Genomic DNA, 18,537 nt, shown 5'->3' on the forward strand with positions numbered 1-18,537 from the left:
TTCTCTCTTCCCAGGACACCCTGCATACGGGACCCTTCATCCTCACCCCCATGGAATGATTTAAATGAAGCCTGCACATTTTCATTTTATTAAAAAAAATACGTGAAAGACACGAGCAAAAAAACCTTTTCCTGACAATTCTTTGTAGGTAAACGTCGGTATGAAATTGGCATCCCTGGTTCTAGATCAGTTAGGGCTGCTCTATATCTTGCTTATATGTTAAGCTGTGGGCACTGCTAGTTTTAGGAGCTATGACACTAAAGCCATGTCTACACGTGCACGCTACTTCGAAGTAGCGGCACTAACTTCGAAATAGTGCCTGTCACAGCTACATGTGTTGGGCGCTATTTCGACGTTAACATCAACGTTAGGCGGCGAGACGTCGAAGCCGCTAAACCCATGAGGGGATGGGAATAGCGCCCTACTTCGAAGTTGAACGTCGAAGTAGGGCATGTGTAAATGATCCGCGTCCTGCAACATCGAAATAGCGGAGTCCACCATGGCGGCCATCAGCTGAGGGGTTGAGAGACGCTCTCTCTCCAGCCCCTGCGGGGCTCTATGGTCACCGTGTGCAGCAGCCCTTAGCCCAGGGCTTCTGGCTGCTGCTGCTGCAGCTGGGGATCCATGCTGCATGCACAGGGTCTGCAACTAGTTGTCGGCTCTGTGGATCTTGTGGTGTTTAGTGCAACTGTGTCTGGGAGGGGCCCGTTAAGGGAGTGGCTTGCTGTTGAGTCCGCCCTGTGACCCTGTCTGCAGCTGTGCCTGGCACCCTTATTTCGATGTGTGCTACTTTGGCATGTAGACGTTCCCTCGCAGCGCCTATTTTGATGTGGTGCTGCGCAACGTCGATGTTGAACGTCGACGTTGCCAGCCCTGGAGGACGTGTAGACATTATTCATTGAAATAGCCTATTTCGATGTCGCTACATCGAAATAAGCTACTTCGATGTAGGCTTCATGTGTAGACGTAGCTTAAGAGTGCAAGAAGTGCCACCAGCAAGAGTTACATCCTTTCAAAAATGGAGAAAATATGCAAATTGCTGAGTCAGCTGTTCTGGATGTGACAAGTTTAATCAGTTGGTTCACAGCAACCAACTAAAATTTACTAGAAAAAATGTGAAACCAATCAATTGTTTGACATTGACCTTTTATTACCTTCACAGCACCTTTTGCCTTGGCAGTCAAGTGCTGTGACACAGACTATTAAAAGCATTCAAACAACAGTGATGCCCATAAGGGGCAGGGAAACTTTTCTTGCCCTCTACTTCTGCTTATTCCAATCACAGAGCAATTTCGTGCAGGGCGCTATGCTATCTGATAATGGCTAGATGAGTGGTGAGCAGTGATTACTGGTACTGATTGTCTTCCTACTGCATGCACAGCCACTCTGTGCTGAAACATCCTGTATTTGTTACTTTCAGCTTCTTGCCCACCCCCCCCCTCACTCCCTGCTTATTTGTCTCATCAACCTGCTATGTCTATTCTTTTAGATTGTAAATGCTTTGGGACAGGGAGCTGCATTTCTATATATTCATACATTACCTAGGCCAGCGGAGTGTGAGATTTCTAGCACCATCACAATATTACAATTTTCTACATAGAAGATAAAACCAGTTCTGCCCATGAATCTTCAACAAAGATGTGCCAGGCTGTCCCATACACTTCTGCTGGGACTCTTGTCCAAGGATGATGGTCTCAGCCTTCCCACGTGTCTATGTATATGCAGAACTGTTCAAAAAGACACTAAACTGAGACCCTTCGTATTTTAAATCACTTTTTATTGAAATGTGTTACATTAGCAAATTCTAAATGATAGGGATACACTATTAACATATTGGCATCTACCACACTGCTACCACACCGTATTATACTGACATCGAAATACATGGACCAAAAGGTTTTGCTGCTGTTGAGCTACAACTTCACAACGGCTTGAAGGATCTGATTGTCAAGAGGCTAACATAACACCTCAACATACCCAATTCTAAACAAGGCCATGGTCTACTACACTTTGGTTTGCATTTTTGGAATATTTATCCATACTGTGTCTAATGCATAGAACCTGCCTCTCTCTCTCTCTCTCTCTCTCTCTCTCTCTCTCTCTCTCTCTCACTCACACACACACACACACACACACACACACACACACACACACACACACACACACACACACACACACACACACACAGAGTACATTTTGTACTTTCACTCCCCAGAGCTAAAAGAGTTTTCCCCTGTTACAAAGAAATCATTCCCACTCAGTTGATTCTGTGCATAATTAAGCCATGGCCTGTAACAGGTGATCCTGATACAGACAATGACACAAAAGCTATTTTTTTTATTAACTTATTATTTTACTTCTAACTGCTGCAGGTCTGACTAGACAATCAGAAAAGAAGTCATTTCACTTCTCCTGTGTACATGGCTAACCTGATGGGTCCCCTCACCATCATGACTTACATATAATTGCATAAGATAATCACCAGGTGGGAAGTTTCTGTTTGGGTTGTGACACTTCTCTTGTGGCATCTAAGCAGGGGTTTTCCGAGTGTCCCTTCCAGTATGCATACAGGCTAAGATCCGGATCATTTGTTGGGTAAGGACAGGGAGTGCCCCTCTTCCACTGGCCATTACCATCATCATGCCAACCATCTCTGAGGCAGATGCTATTACAGTACTCCAAGAATCTGCACGTACCAAGCCTCTCCTTCACTCTCTTTCACAGAATTGCAGGAAGGTTGTTCCCCATATGCACTGTGTTAACCATTATTGGCCTTGCAAGCAAGCAATTCAAGGTCATTTCCAAACCCCACTTTCCTGTACTGGAGTATGAAACAGTTGCCAAGACATGCAGCTGACTAAATTTGCGGCTATATCAATTCACCTGCTGGTCATGTGCAAACTTGATATTCTATAATGACTTTGGATCAATGCACCAATTAGGGCAGGTCTGCACTAGGGGAGAAAACTGACCTCAGATGTGCAACTCCAGCTAAGAGAACAACATAGCTGGAGTTGATGTACCTTAGGTTGACTTTCTCTGCCATGCCCACAGCATGAAGTTGACAGGGGAAACTCTCCTATCTACTTCCCTTACTCCTCACGACTGCCTGGAGTACTGGGGTCGATGAGGATGCCCTCAGCATTCAGTTTACCAGACTTTCTACCAGACTTGCTAAATCAAACCCTGGGAGATCAATCCCTGCAGCAGCAATGCTCTGGTAAATATAGACATACCACTATTGTAGACATGCTCCACATACCACATTTGACTATATAAAAAGTAACAATTGTCACTGGTTTGTTCTCAGGATCCAAAAGATGTTTTTTTTTTTTGCAGTTAATTTCATTTAGCATTTTTCAACTGTTGACAAAGTTCAGTGATTAGCAAATCAGCTTCCAGTCCATATGAGGTTCTACTGCATCATGGGTTCTGAATCTTCCAAAAGAGTTAGTCTAGAACAACCAGAGTCAAGCAACTTAAGTGACAGAACATGCAGAAAGCAGAAAAGAAAGGCAAACTTTCCATCAGAGTCAATATACAAAACTGATCACAAGTCATAGCTAAAACTAATCACGGCTCTTGAGTGGCCAAGGCATAAAGAAGGCTGAGGACAGATGGAAGAAGATAAGCAAATAGGTTGTGATCTTCTCCGTCATGTGCAAATGACAAATAAATCGCTATGCACTTATAGAGAGCCTTCCATGCAAGAAGTTCAAAGCACTTTACAGATATTACTCAAATAAGCCTCACACCATCTGGTGAGGTACCCCCACTTTACAGATAGGGAAACTGAGGTACAGAGCCTGACTTGCCTCTGGGGACAGGGAGAGAGAGAAAAATCTGCTCACACAACTCTTGGCTTCCAGCCTGATCCCTTAATCATACAATTATCTTCTTATCTTTGATAACACCCCTCACACCTTGCAACTCTGGACTGCCATACTGCAGGGCAATGTGCCAATACAAATCGCGCTAACACAAGCAGCCTCAGGACACAGGAAACTCTGTTCCATGTGGATTATTATTAAACTTCAGCTTGGGGATTTTTGTTTTGTTTTTATGGCCAGGTTCCAAATGCTGTCATGTTTCACTACAGAGCCCTCAGATGTGCCATGCCTCCTTTATTTGGACTGTAATCTTCTGGGGGCAGGGACTCCCTTATACCACATATGTGTCTGGTGCCTAGAATGTTGGGGTCCTAGTCCCAGCAGGTCACTCTTCTGAATAATAAAATGAAATATTTAACTCACCTGTGTAACCAAACCCTTCTGCAGTATCTAAACCAGTGGAGACCAATAATAATTCAAGGATTGCCACAGCAGCCCCCCCAAATGAATGCTCTCCCCATCACCCAGAGACAGGCTCTAAACAGTCACAATTGAATACATCAAAATTAACAGTTCAATCCTATACTAGAAACTCTTTGGGGCAGGGATCATTTTTGTCTCTGTTTTTGTACAATGCCTCGCAAAATAGGGTCCAGGTCCATGACTGGAGCTGGAAGGTATAACCACAATACAAATAACACATTCACAACTTTTGCAGGCCAACTTCAAAACTTTTGCAGGCCAACTTCAAATCCCATTCCTTTGTGGTCTTAGCTTTTAGTTCCTCTGAGATCAGAAGGAGAAGTGGAAGGGTGACTCAGTGTCATAACCTGCCTAAATAGTTAAAAGGATCATCTTCGGAAACTCACATTATCAATTTAATAATGTAACTGAGAATCACAAGAGATCACTCTACCTTCCCCTGCCAGCAGTACTGCTGTTGTCACTTGGAGGGTTAAGTTTCTTTAGAGTAGTTTGTGTGGGGAAGGGAGTCAGCAGGGGATAAGCCAGGCTGAGAAAAATCTGACAAAGCTGGTTAGATAAAAGAGCTGATTCTGAGGAATTCACATGGATTGTTTTGCTAAACACCCAGTGACAGACACAGCTAAATCTGTTTGTCAGATCTGAACAGTTCTGGCATCAGACTGACAGAGAACTGAGTGAATGATGCCTTTATTGTCCTAACAAGCAGGGGAAAATATATATAAATAAAAAGACAAAACAAGCTTCTTATCAGACCGTGGGAGTTGACCGGGTCTGCCCTCCCCTCTACATGTCACTGCACACAACTGAAAAGTCACCACAGCTTTAATGTGGTGAGCCAGACCACAAGCCATGGAGAAGCTATGATTGTCTTTTCTCTCCTTTTGACTTATCCTGCAGGCTGCTTGGCTTTTCACTCAGATGGCAGTAAAAGAAAGCAGCCTGGCTATGTGGACAGTGAAGATGACGGGAGGCCCAGCTACCTAGACCTAGCAGCCTCTGCTACTGTACCCATGCCAGAAGTAACATTCATGCCCAACTCCCTGACAATCAAATAACCCAGGAGTAGCACATACAGAATCCAGGAAACAGATCCAGACCCTGCTCAGCAGCCAAAGTGGCAGTATGTGTTCTGAGCGTAACAAGTGGCCATGCCATCAGAAAGTTGTGGAGGATCAGAGAATGTCATAGCTGACGGACGTCCGAAAGGAGGAAGGAATCATCCTCTCCTCTGTCAGGGATGTCAGATTGTCTCCCCAGACCTCCACCTTAGATGTCACTATTTCCGCAGCCTATTGTCTCTTCAGTTTGGAGTTATTTTTAGCTGGTATTAGGTTTTATTTTCTTCTGGCAAAACAATGAAGCAACAGCCACTGGAATCAGATGATATTGGCCACTGTCATGTGATGGGATGTTAATCTTCTGTAATCCTAACCCATGTCAGAGGCCAGGAAGTGAAACCCGATCTCCTACAAGTGCTTCTATCTATCACAGCTTCATTACAAACTTCTCCCTCTTGCAGGAGAACAGACACTAAGGGTATGTTGACACTCGCATTCCTCTTTCGAAAGAGCTATAAATTTGCATATTTGGCACTTCATTTGCATATTCTAATTTCAAAAGCCAGTGTAGATACTGCTCGTTCGGAAGTAAACCCATCTTCAAAAGAATCCTTCTTCCCTTTATATGCAAATGTCGTACAGTATGAATGGTGTGGAGAAAGTGTGGAGAAAGTGAATATAGAAAAATTATTTACCTTTTCCCATAATACAAGAACTAGGGGACACCAAATGAAATTGATGGGTAGTAGGTTCAAAACTAATAAAAGGAAATTTTTCTTCACACAGCGCACAGTCAACCTGTGGAACTCCTTGCCCGAGGAGGCTGTGAAGGCCAGGACTCTATTAGGGTTTAAAAAAGAGCTTGATAAATTTTTGCAGGTCAGGTCCATAAATGGCTATTAGCCAGGGATAAAGTATGGTGCCCTAGCCTTCATAACAAGGGCAGGAGATGGATGGCAGGAGATAAATCACTTGTCTTCTGTTCTCCTTCTCTGGGGCACCTGGCATTGTCCGCCGTCGGCAGATGGGATGCTGGGCTTGATGGACCTTTGGTCTGACCCAGTATGGCCATTCTTATGTTCTTATGTTCTTAGTATATGCAAATTTGTACCTAATTTGCATTTTCCAATTTACCTCATTTGCATACCTCTTTCGAAAGAGGAATGCGAGTGTAGATACACCCTATAAGTAAGATTTTCAAAAGTGCGTTAGGAGGGTTAAGTCCCATTGAAAGTCTAATTTCTCTGGCACTTTTTGAAAATTTTACCATGCTCTCTGACGAGGAAAAAAGTTGTGGCAACTGACGGAAAGGTCATACATTCTTGTTTCTTCTCAGGGATGTACACCAGCAGAGCTAAGTACAAATCCAGTCCCCGTCCCCTCATCTAGTCAGTACGAGAGAGAAGCCTGATCCTTCTGTTTTCTCTTGATAATACAAGACACATTGGCCAAGGCAAACTGTCTGCATCACACTTCTCTGTTCTAAAAACATTAACCTTTACTCTACCATCTGATATTTTCTGCATTTATTCAACAGGAATATTAGACATATACAGAAAGCCTAATCTTTTATATTTTTCTTTGAAACATTCACAGGGAAATAATGACCACACCTGGTACACAGTCACTAAAGGGGGCCAGGGTTTCACCCTGTATGTATATAAAAGCTGTATTTGCTCAGTCCCTTCTCATACAGTAGTAGCCCCAACTTCATTAAGCCTAGCACTGAAGGAAAAAGAGGCCAGCGTATTTTTAAAATTACACGTGTGTAAACTCTCTTTTCAGATAACGCTAATTCTTCTTGGACAAACAGGCTGGAAATTAAGATAAACGTTGGGTTATAAATGAAAAGATAAAAACCTACAGTTAAATCTTCACCTGTGATGTTTAATCTCCATCATACCAGAAAGTGCAGTTTAGAGGAAGATATTGTTTGTTTACTCAAGTTCTAAGGCTACACTGCCCTAACAATCTGATAGACTATACCAGTAAGTAACATCTAAGGCAAGTTTTACAGAACACATTCCCCACTCCTCCACTCCCCCCGCTTTTCTGTGGGAAAGTAGTTTCTGTTGCCTCCCTAGTTCTAAGTGCTTTCCTTTCCTTCTCTAAACATATCAGCAGAGGCAAAAAACCTCACCCACTATGGATTAGTGCCACCTAGCACATGCATTCATTATTTGGCACCCAATGACCTGGCTTTTAAGATGCCATTTGACTTCTTTGGTTCTAAAAACACTCAATACCCACTAGGCAAAAAATTAATTCTCACCATTAACAGTATCTGCACACCAGCAGACAAACCGCAGAGCTTCCTTAGGAGAAATCCAGCTAGATTCCTCCGGCCTTGCACCCAAACTCCTTCCTCAGGCCCAGGGTGGTAACAGAGCCTTAACCACAGATGGTGATTAAGGTCATACCAAAGCCGTTAACTTTTGCCACTGGCCTCTGGAGCTGACTTGCTGCAGCTTACCTGAGTGTCTAAATATGTGGTTAAAGATATTATGGGCTTGTCTACACTAGCCCCCTTCGAAGGGGGCATGGTAATCAGCACAAGGGGGAATACCAATGAGGTGCTGCGATGCATATGCAGCACCTCCTTATGCTAATTCTCACCGCAGGAACTTCAAAGGTAGCAGCTTTGAAGTGTTGGCAAGCCGTGTAGCTGCAGGCACTTTGAAGTACCCGCACAATTTCAAAGTGCCCTTACTCCCAAAAAGATCACTTTGCTAAAACTGCGGTAAAAAGATAAGAATGGCCATTACTGGTTCAGACCAAAGGTCCATTTAGCCCAGCATCCCGTCTGCTGACAGTGGCTAGTGCCAGATGCCCCAGAGGGGGTAGACTGAAGACAATGATCAAGTGTCTTGTCTCCTGCCATCCGTCTCCAGCCTCTGACAAACAGAGGCCAGGGACATCATTCCTACCCCCTGGCTACTAGCCTTTCATGGACCTAACCTCCATGAATTTATCTAGCTCTTCTTTGAACTCTCTTGTAGTCCTGGCCTTCACAGCCTCCTCTGGCAAGGAGTTCCACAGGTTGACTGTGCGCTGTGCGAAAAAGACCTTTCTTTTATTAGTTTTAAACCTTTAATTTCATTTGGTGTCCTCTAGTTCTTATATCATGGGAACAAGTAACTTAGTTTATTCACCCTCTCCACACTGCTCCTGATGTTATATATGTCTATCATATCCCCCCTCAGTCTCCTCTTTTCTAGACTGAAAAGTCCCAGCCTCTTTAACCTCTCCTGATATGGGACCTGTTCCAAACCCCTAAGCATTTTAGTTGCCCTTTTCTGAACCTTTTCTAATGCCAAAATTTCTTGTTTGAGTTGAGGAGACCACATCTGTCCCTTCCCCTACCTGGGGGAACAGCAGTGCCTGGCAGAGGAGCCCAGAGCCGCTTCCTGCCCCCAGAAAAGCCAGCAAGCACTCTGGGGCTTGCCTGATCCCATCTGCGAGGCTCAAGGCTCCACACACTCCAGGGGCCAGGTGCCATGGGGAGGAGCTCCAAGCCTCAGGGTCCTGATCCAGACGATCTGGACCACAGATGGGGAGTTCCCCCGCCCTGCCTTAACATGTTTGAAGACTGTTATCAGTCTTCCATCAAGACTAACCATGCTGGCATTTGATTTTTCCTTCCTGAGCATAGTACCTGGCTTCACTGAATTTCATCTGGTTGATTTCAACCTAATTCTCCAATTAGTCAAACTCATTTTGAATTCTAATCCTGTGCTTCAGGGTGCTTACAACCCCACCCCCAAGTTAGTATTGTCTTCAAATTTTTAAGTATATTTTCCTCTCCATTATTCTAGTCACTAATGAAAATACTGAGTAGTACAAGACCCAGGACAGGTCCTTGCAGTACCCCACTAGATAAATCCCCCAGTTTGACAAAGAACCATCGATAACCACTCTTTGAGTACAGTCTTTCAACCAATTCTAAACTCACCTTACAGCAATTTCATTTAGAGTACATTTCCATAGTTTGCTTATGAGAATTTCATATGGTATGATGCCAAAAGCCTTACCAGGATCAAGATATATCACATCTACTATTCCCTCCCTACAACCATTAGGCTAGTAAGAAAGGAAGAAAATTAAGTTGGCTTGGCATGACTTGTTATTGAAAACCCATGCTGGGCATTCCTTACAATGCTCTTATCCTCTAGGTGCTTACAAATTGATCATTTAATAATTTGTTAGGCCGACTAATCCATAATTCTCTGAGTCTTTTTATAGATAGGCAAACAGAATGGCTTTCTCCAGGGATTTGGTACCTCACCAGTTCTCCATGAGTAATAAACTGCAATTGCTAATGGTTCTGAGACTGCTTCAGCTACTTCTGTGAGTACCTTAAGGTGAATTTCCTCAGGCCCTGCCAACTTGAATACCTCTAACTTATCTAAATATTTTGACCTGTTTTTCCGCCCCCCCCCATTTTGACTTAACACTTTATTGACATTAATTGTATTATCTGGTCACAGTCAACCCCCATGACACTCCATTTTAAAAGCAAAATAGACTGAAGGCTAACTCTAAGCATGAGAATGCAGATATTGAGCATGATTAGACTGAAAACAGATTCATTTCCATTTAAAATCAAAAGGCCTTATTTTCTCTAGACAGGTTCTATGCACACAAATCCTAGTGTAGCAGCTTCATTTCCCTATCAATGAGGCTGTAAAAGTCTTGGTGGGAAAGGGGCACACCAAGGGAGCCCATTCACTGGTGCACTGAGCTTGCTTTGTCTGTAATGCTCTCCTCTTGGTATCTGTGCAGCTTTTGCTTTGAATGCCTGCAAAAATGTTTCTGAAAAAGCTCCTAATGATGGTATTTCTCTTACTGTGGTAATAAAACTATGACATTTTGCCTACTATAATTTTACGCTGATGTGTTAAAATTCACCTTCATTACTACTGACTCAGTGTATTCAAATCACTTGCAGGCTCCAGTCAGAACTCACTTCATAAACATTTCCTACTTTTCTCACACTCAGTCATAGAGACCAGTGAGTGGGCTGCATGAGTAGCCCTCCTTCGTGTCAGTGGGCTCCAAGGTATGCGTAACCAAGACAGTCTCCTGGCATAGGGGAGCTTTGCTGTCTGCGCTTCCATGGCTAGAATTTCTGAGGTGTGCCATTTGAATTGTAGCAGTGCTTTGTTTGGATGCAGAGGGAGCATCCAGCTCTCACAGTCAATTAAGTGTGCAAACAGAACACGCCTCACTTCATGTGCCCCCATTTTACCTGTGGGTCACATCAGCAATACTGGCAGGAAATAAAAAACAAGCAGATGGAAATCAGTGGAATCTGGCAACCCTGCATGAACAACGGCAAACAAAATTCCTTGGGGGCCACACATTGCACACCACTGGTATAGACAATGATACAAAGCTCTCCTCAACGAGAGTAACAAGTGGCTGTCCAAGCCCTGCACCTCAAAGGAACGAACATACAGTCAAGTGGTTTTGATTACCTGGTGTCTTATTTTATACACTTTCTTGGACAAGACTGATACTATTTTCCATATAAAGAATCTTGTACATGAAGAATTCTATTCCTGCTATTTCTCCTTTGAAAGAATGTTTATAATTATTTCATACATGTAATGATTGTTTTTAAAAGAGAGTGGTGTCCAGTAGCTTGGGCCTAAAATGCAGGAATTTTGTTATTACAGATTTAAAAGGCCCACTCTCAATTCTGTTTCAGTTTTCTATTGAAGGTAAGCCTTGCCACTCTATGCTAAAGGGGAGATAAAAGTGAAAGAGACAAGTCAGCTCTTCAGGGCAGAAAGTGTCATTTACTGCATGTTCTTGAAGTGCCTAACACAGTATGACCCAGCCTGATTGTGGCTTTTTGGTGCTAGCACAACATAAATGTTAAAAAATAGTCTTTTCATGGTCCAAACTTAACGAAGCAAATAAACAAGGATGTTGTGAGGTTCATTAGCTTTTTAAGATCTTTTCAGTTGTAATAAGTTATTTTACAGCTGGTAACATAAGTTTTGTTTTTTACTTAGAGAACACAAGTAAATCATAATTTTACAAGTGTCCTGGAGGAAGGAAGAAGGGGGATGAAAAATTTCCATATAATTTGGAGTTCGGTAGAAATTGGGTGGGAGGAATACTATAGCCTAACTCTGGGAGATGTAGGGTTTGGGATAAAAGGATTTTAATAAAAATAATAAAATTAACGGTGTAGCTGTCAAGCCTTTGTCTGCTTTTAAAATTAGCTCAGATAACTGGCACTCACTGTACCATATAGATTGTAATACATTTCACTTCTGCCAAATAGCAACCACCTGCAGTGTCACTACAGTTAAAAATGACAATGATGCTGGCACATACTTCCTTTTAATACTAAAAAGGAAACCAGAAACTAAGACAACTTCCCACAAAAATCAGCCATGTTCTCTACACTGGCTTTTTCACATCATTAATATGACCAAGTACAAGGACTTCTAGCACCATATATCAGAGAATACATTAATGGATTGGCTACTTGACGTGGCATTTGGTTCTCCTGAGGGCACTGGTGTCTCCAAATGAGGGAGTGCAATTTAGAAATGTTGAACTCCAACACCTCTCAACTCACTTTTTTTTTTAAACTTACAAAATAGTGCCAGCAGCTTCCTAAAGTAGTACTGACAACCACAGATCTTCAAAAATCATAAATCAAGCCCCTACATCATGAGATGGCTTAAAAATAACGAGATTTAATATTTAAAAGAACGTGCTTAAGTTTTTATTTGCCCTCTGAACTTTTAGGATTTATTTTTTCTCCCAATTTTCTCCACAGAATCACAGAACTGCAAGGCTTAGAAACATCAGAGGCAGATCCTTGACAGGTGTAAATGGTGACAGCTGGAGCAAAGGATCTGCTTCTTTCACTAAAGAAAAGAGTAAGGAGAGATTTTTCACATACTCACGAGTCAAGCAGTTGGAGCTTTAACAAAAACCAGTGAATATCACAATAGTTGGCAGCATCGTCAAATTTAACCAAAAACATAGAAAGTTAGTGCAAGTTTTAATTAATCCACTGAAGCATAGCAAATAACCTGACTTAGTAGAAGGCTAGATAGCACTGATTGGAATGCAAAATTAGTTATCACTGGGCTCAGAGGATCAATATTACTTTGAAAAAAGATTGTTCCTTTGAGTACCGCTGTTTGCCTCTTGCGTTCTTGTTCATGGAGCTCAGGGACTGACACAGAAAAATGCCCTGCATTTCAGTTGTCAGTGGCCAACTCTGATAGAACTGCAGCGTTGCCACCTCCTGCAGCAAGAAAGCAAAAACTGCTGCATAAACTGGGGTTTGCACAATGGATTTTAATCCTGTTTAAAATCAGAGTAAATTGCACCAGTGTAAATATTGGTTTGTAGCTGCTTTTCCTGTCTATGGTTTGCGCTGCTGCTACTACACTGGTGGCTGGACTCTGCTGCATAGTCAAGGCCTTAGATGCAAGCAAAGAATACTACAGTTTGCGAGAGTGCCTAGTTAGAGTCACCTGTAATCTGCCTACGCTGCCTTGCTATTACAAGCCCTGCTAAAAGTCAGCCTGTACTTAAAAAATGGGAATTTTATTTCTGTGCTTTTGTCTGCTTTGGGAAGCTTGCTGTTTTCACCAATCCACATGTAATTATCACTCAGCTACCAAGATGAAAACTGGCATTGCCCAATCAGCACTTTTCACCCCATTGTGCCTGAGTTAAGTCAGACTCAAAAGCTTCTTAGTTCAAGAAGTTTGAGGTTTGGGTGACCAGTTTCAGGGCTGATCACACAATAATCAACTGCCCCACTTCTCACGTTTAAAAAAGGAACAACAAATGCTGCTTGTGGGTTGCTTTTTGAATAACAGTGCCAACATCATCCACCAATCTTCAGTTTCATATCTGCAATGCTGTATGTCAAAATTGTGCTTCTTACTGAGTTTGGTTTTAAAAATGTTTCTAAAGTTAGCTGACTATAGTAAAATGTATTTGGCAAATATAAAAAGGTGCTGTAAAAGCTAAAACTCTTACAACTCTAAACCATCCAGGTTAGAATTATCAGATAAAATATGACTCTGCAGCAGCCAAAGTTTGCTCTGCTAGAAGCTCACTTCCTCACTTCAGAGTTCTTTTTTGATTTTAACATCTTGGTATGTCACAGCTGCCCCATGCTTGGAGTTAGAATACATACCAAGAGGATGGATTGCTTTATAAAAAGAAGGCAAGTTTTCCTTTCTACAGTATAAGCTGTTTAGATTCAATGGTAACAGGAGATTTCTTACGCTTCTTTTCAGTTTGCCATTTGTTTTAAACCACGATTTCCATAAAGTGAAGATTCACATTACAAAGGACACAAATGCATTTCTACATCTAGAGCAACTCAGATTGCAATGAAAAAATATTGAAATTCGTAAAACAATTATGCAGCATTCAGTAGGAAAAGGTGCATTAGACACCCTGTCATTCTCCAGAGCTGCTTTTTAAAGGAACACTGTTGACTACTTACAAAAAACCTTCTTGTTTTCCATTTCTGCATTACCCAGTTAGACGCATTAGAACAATATTAATTTCCCAGTCATTTTTTTATCACATTCTGGAAAAAACTGCTTTTCCTCTAAGTCTCAAAGCATTGTTGCTTGTCTTTCCTCTTCTGCTTTCTGCATTCACATTACTGATGTCCGCAGGAAAGGACCCAGTGTAGTGAAAGTATTTGTTACTTAACTGTTGAAGGTCTCAGTGGGAGAACAGGATAGGAAAAATCACATTTTGTTCTGTGTATTATACCAAAATCTTAGTAAAAAACCTTGGTGGATTTTTTTTTTAAATGTCAAAAGATCCACATACCTGCACATTACTCAAGAAGTCTAATGATTTTAAGGAGGATCAAACACTGAGCCCATGAATATCAGCAACAGCTCTGTTATCAAGAGATTCACTCAGCAGGAGGGCTACGAATGGCTGAAGTTGCATTCTCCATAGGAAACCTTTGTCCAACTTCAATGGAAACTGAAATATTGAAGCACTGGGTTACTTGAAGCCTTTCACTGATATTCCCAGCATAGCTTCTCTCTGGAGCTCTAAAGCCAACCTGTTTTGCCATTACCCAGAGTCAAAAGGGTAACAGGAAAATCAATGCATTTCTGTCAGTCCCCTTAGAAAGGGGACATATCACAATAATCTCATGGGGAGACTGAAGAAGAAAAATGGAGCTTCTTTACCTGCAACTTGCAATTGCCTCTGCCTCTTGGTATCTTGTCTGATAGTCCAACACACATTTGCATGATTAGAACAATGGAAACATCATGTGCTTTTTTTTTTTAAAAGACACGTTTGCAGTACAAAAGCAACACTCAATCAGGGCAAGCCCTCTTTTGTATGGATGTGGCTGGACTGACAAAGTACCTTGCATGCCAATTCTGCAATTTGCAAAATCAAATTTCACGTATGCACATCGCTGGTCCAGAGATGTCATCCTTGGAAACAACCATAGTTGAGCTTCATCTTTGTAACTTGGAAGCCTGGCTTGCACTCTGGGAATAGCAGCTCTTCTTCAGAGAAAAAGACACCCATGGAAGGAGTACACAACAACAGGAATGAGCAACAGAAAAAGAAAAAAAAAAGGAAGAAATGCAAAACACCACACATTCCTTTCAGGTTTTGTTCTCATCGTACATGTCCAATACAGGCTCGATTGTTGAGAATTCACTCTCATAGACCAGGCTTCGAGGAGACAAAGAGCTGCGGTGAAAGAAGTGACCACCTACAAGAGGCAGAACAAAGAAAAAACCTTGTAAGGAATTCATGTAAATGGTTATAAAACATAACAGAGAATGAGCATGCGAAGACTTGTTTGTGGTTACCTATTCTCTTGCACCTGCCCCTGTTCTTATTGAGAACAAAACTTGCCTTTTAAAATAAACCTGTAACGGTAGTTGAAAGCAGCAGCAGACAAGTGTCAGGAAACCTAATGTTTGCCACGTGTGGAAAGGAAGCAAATTTTTATACCCCAGGTAGCAGAGCTGCAGGCGTGGTCCTCTTGTCATTCAAGTGTTCTTATGTTACTTTCCTTTATCTTCAGGAGCATGGTCTGTGCTATGTCAACAGCTATCCATTGAGGACTGGACTATGGCCAAACTAATTTTCTCCCTTAAGAGCTAACAGACCAAAAACCCCTCTTAGAAAAAATATTTTGTTTTTCTTTTGGTATTGAAAAGAAAAGCTAGTTTTGCAATGTTATCTGGGAAGGCTTTTTTTTTTTGTTTAAATCAAAAGAGCTGAAATGAGGAAGAATTGTGCACTGACCAAAATGAAGGCCCATTAACAACATTGGCTGGAGCTAGAAATAATGTGGACAGGCGCCATACAAACTTCCTCTGGCACAACTCTGACAATACACCACAATCCTGACCTGCTGCAGCCTTACTAGTTCTAGACCTGAGCAGAGAGAGCCAAAGTTAATGGATTGTTCTGTGGTTTCTTTGACAAGCATCTGCAGCAGACTGAGACTGACAAACATGCTATTCCATTTCTGATTTAAGTAACATTCAATTCCAGGTCTTCACTGCCTAACACACTAACCCATTCAATTCTCACTTGAAGGGTTAGTCCTCGGAGAATTCTACAGTTCTACTGCAGCTCCAAATGCAATGATTGCGGAGTTCCTTCAGAACTAGAAGGCTCTTGAGAAAGGGAGAAAAAAATTTTTTTTTGTGAATAATCTAATGCATGAATCAGACACAGTGAGACTGAAACAAAATGTTAAATTCCACAGGGTCAAATTGCTGATTCTGCCAATATCCACACACACAGTCCCCCACCCAAGATGGAATAGGGATAAATTTGTCAATATGATCATTAAACTATTTGTGTTCAATTTGTGGATTTGAATCCTACCCTGGACTTAAGCTTACTGGAATTGTGCAATGCTCCAGTAAAAAGGCAGATATATTTATTTACACATATCTACAACTTCAAAAGAGATCAGTCACTCTCCAAACAAACCTGAACTCCACTATAAAATACCTACCTAGCAACCACAAGGGATTAAAACTGATACCAGAAGTCTCCAGCATTAGGTGCCTGGCACGCTGTCACTATGGATCAGGTGCATTTAGATCTTGAGAATGCTGCATCCTTTGATATCCTGTTGTTGAAATAGGCAACGTGGGTAGTGAATGCTTCTTTTCCTCTCTCCTCCCACTGGAGTGTTATGTATCGTACAAGCAACACTGAAACACAAAGGGACTTCGACACCTGAACACTTGAGCCTGTGTTAATGCACAAAATTGAATAAGGGATCAGGAAGCAGACTCCCTAAGCAGTGAGTCTGAGGCTGTGTGAGTGTAAACTTTTGCTCCAATAGACTGGATGGAGAAATTATAATTCAGAGGCATAAGGCCATAAATGTTTCATCTAATAGATGTCTTTTTTAATCAATATGAAAGCAGGCACTCTGCATTCAGGCCTCAAAAATCTTTGCTGCCTTCTGTGTTTTCTTGCTTCTTCACAAAACACATTTAACGTGCCCATACCCCTGCAAGTTGGGTGTTCATACGCAGGTACAGGAGATTGTTCAGCTTCAATAGCTCCTTGGAACTTGTAATTCATTTGCTTTCTAATTCCTCCTTTTCAAAAATCAGCGACATCAAGCCGTTTTTTTCCAAACCTGCTTAGCAGGACTGCTTGTTCACCAGATACAGCTCCTAAGGGTAGCACTGTTTTGAAAGACCACATAAAGCCAGCACTCTCCTCCCAGACGCAAACAAGTAGATGAGAACTTCCTTCCTCCTCCTTCCACCAGTCTCTTCAGCTGCACAATTTCGCAACCCTCCTCAGAATAGCACACCAGTCATAGCTCACTGTGTATCTTGTCTCAGAGCTGAAGTCTGCATTTCTATGTAGCACTATCCAGCATTCCACCTGGACAGAGAAACCTAAGGAGTGCTCAAATGAGTACAGAGGAAAAGGGTTTAAAAAGAGAGCCTCTGCACCAAGTCATATGAAGAGAGATACTCAACGTCACATAGCTCTTAAACAATGCTTTCATCAGTAAATCTGAATGGGCTTTACAAAGAAGGTCGGTGTCATTACCTTCATTTTCCAGATGGGGAAATAGAAGCACACACAGGTGAACTGACTTGCTCTGGTCACCCAAGAGGCTAGTAGCTGAGCCAAAAATATAACCCTTGTCTTCCAAGTTCCAAGCCAGTGCTCTGGACACTATGCCACAATGCATCTTCTTTCAGACAAAAGCTATTTTGAAGGCTTTGTTTTGACAGGCTATGTTTATATACTGTAATGAGAGCACACCTTAGAAAGCAAAGCTCAGGGAATACTTTGTTGTGTTAGAGGTTTAAAAGAACCCCGGAATCTTGTAGAACGTGTTTTCTCCCTCAATGCAATAAACTACCTGTTTGTTTAGAACCAAGGAATCTGCTCTAGTTGTAAATTCATTGTCATGGGAGACACAAATACAATCTGGGTAGCAAACAGCAACACGTGTTATACAGGCTCTCCAATCCAGACTGATGAGCTTGCTCTCCCCATTCTGCAGGTACTGTTGAAATCAGAGAGCGCAGAAACATAACGTAATGCCTTTGGTATGGAAAGCAAACTGGAGCAGGGACAAAGGGTGCCTGTGAGGGGAAGAGGCTTCAGGAAGGGGCACAGGAAGTGGGCATGTGGGGCCCTCCCATTTATCATTTAAAATTGGGGAGGAGGGCAAAGAGGAATGCCACTTCCAAAGTGCTACCACAAGTCACCTATGAACTGGAGACACATACTTCAGTCTTAATAGGTGAAAAATATGTGTGCAAGTTATACTTGGCATTATTTTTCATTAGACTGGCCCATTCAACTAAACTGCTTATATTAAATTAGAGCGAACCTCAGCCTGAAATAAAATATCCCCACCATAACCAGTATGCTGCAGGAATGAACACAGGACCAACTGTCAATTGCAAAGTCTCTGTGTTGCATTGATACGCTACTTGCACAAACACATGCTACCCTTCAGTCCTGTTTTATTTCATATTTATACTACAGTAGCTCTCAGTTATTAATCAGTGCTTCATTGTGCTGGCTGCTGTGCCAACACATGTGAATACATAGTCTGTGCCCGAGGAGCTTACTCCACAACTCCTTCAGAGACTTTTCTCTTGACATTAAGATAA

The 18,537-nt window shown here is 42.0% G+C and overlaps 1 protein-coding gene across 3 annotated transcripts in view; it reads right to left on the reverse strand.

Moving 5' to 3' along the window:
- Nucleotides 1–1,626: 1,626 nt before the first annotated feature.
- RNF130 (ring finger protein 130) overlaps nt 1,627–18,537 on the reverse strand; it is a 104,209-nt gene continuing 87,298 nt past the window's right edge. Inside the window, exons 8-9 of one of the 3 annotated variants that reach the window (XR_012647680.1) lie at nt 14,210–15,125; nt 1,627–1,727 (exon numbers count right to left, since the gene is read on the reverse strand). Coding sequence is in view for 1 of the 3 variants with exons in the window: in XM_075010182.1 (XP_074866283.1) it covers nt 15,016–15,125 (110 nt within the window). In the remaining 2 variants the exon portion in view is untranslated. Of the gene's footprint in view, nt 1,728–2,054; nt 15,126–18,537 lie in introns of those variants that run through there. The other 2 variants (XR_012647679.1, XM_075010182.1) reach the window with 2 other exon arrangements.

The sequence above is a fragment of the Carettochelys insculpta genome, chromosome 15, assembly GCF_033958435.1.
Source record: "Carettochelys insculpta isolate YL-2023 chromosome 15, ASM3395843v1, whole genome shotgun sequence".
NCBI lineage: Eukaryota > Metazoa > Chordata > Testudines > Carettochelyidae > Carettochelys > Carettochelys insculpta.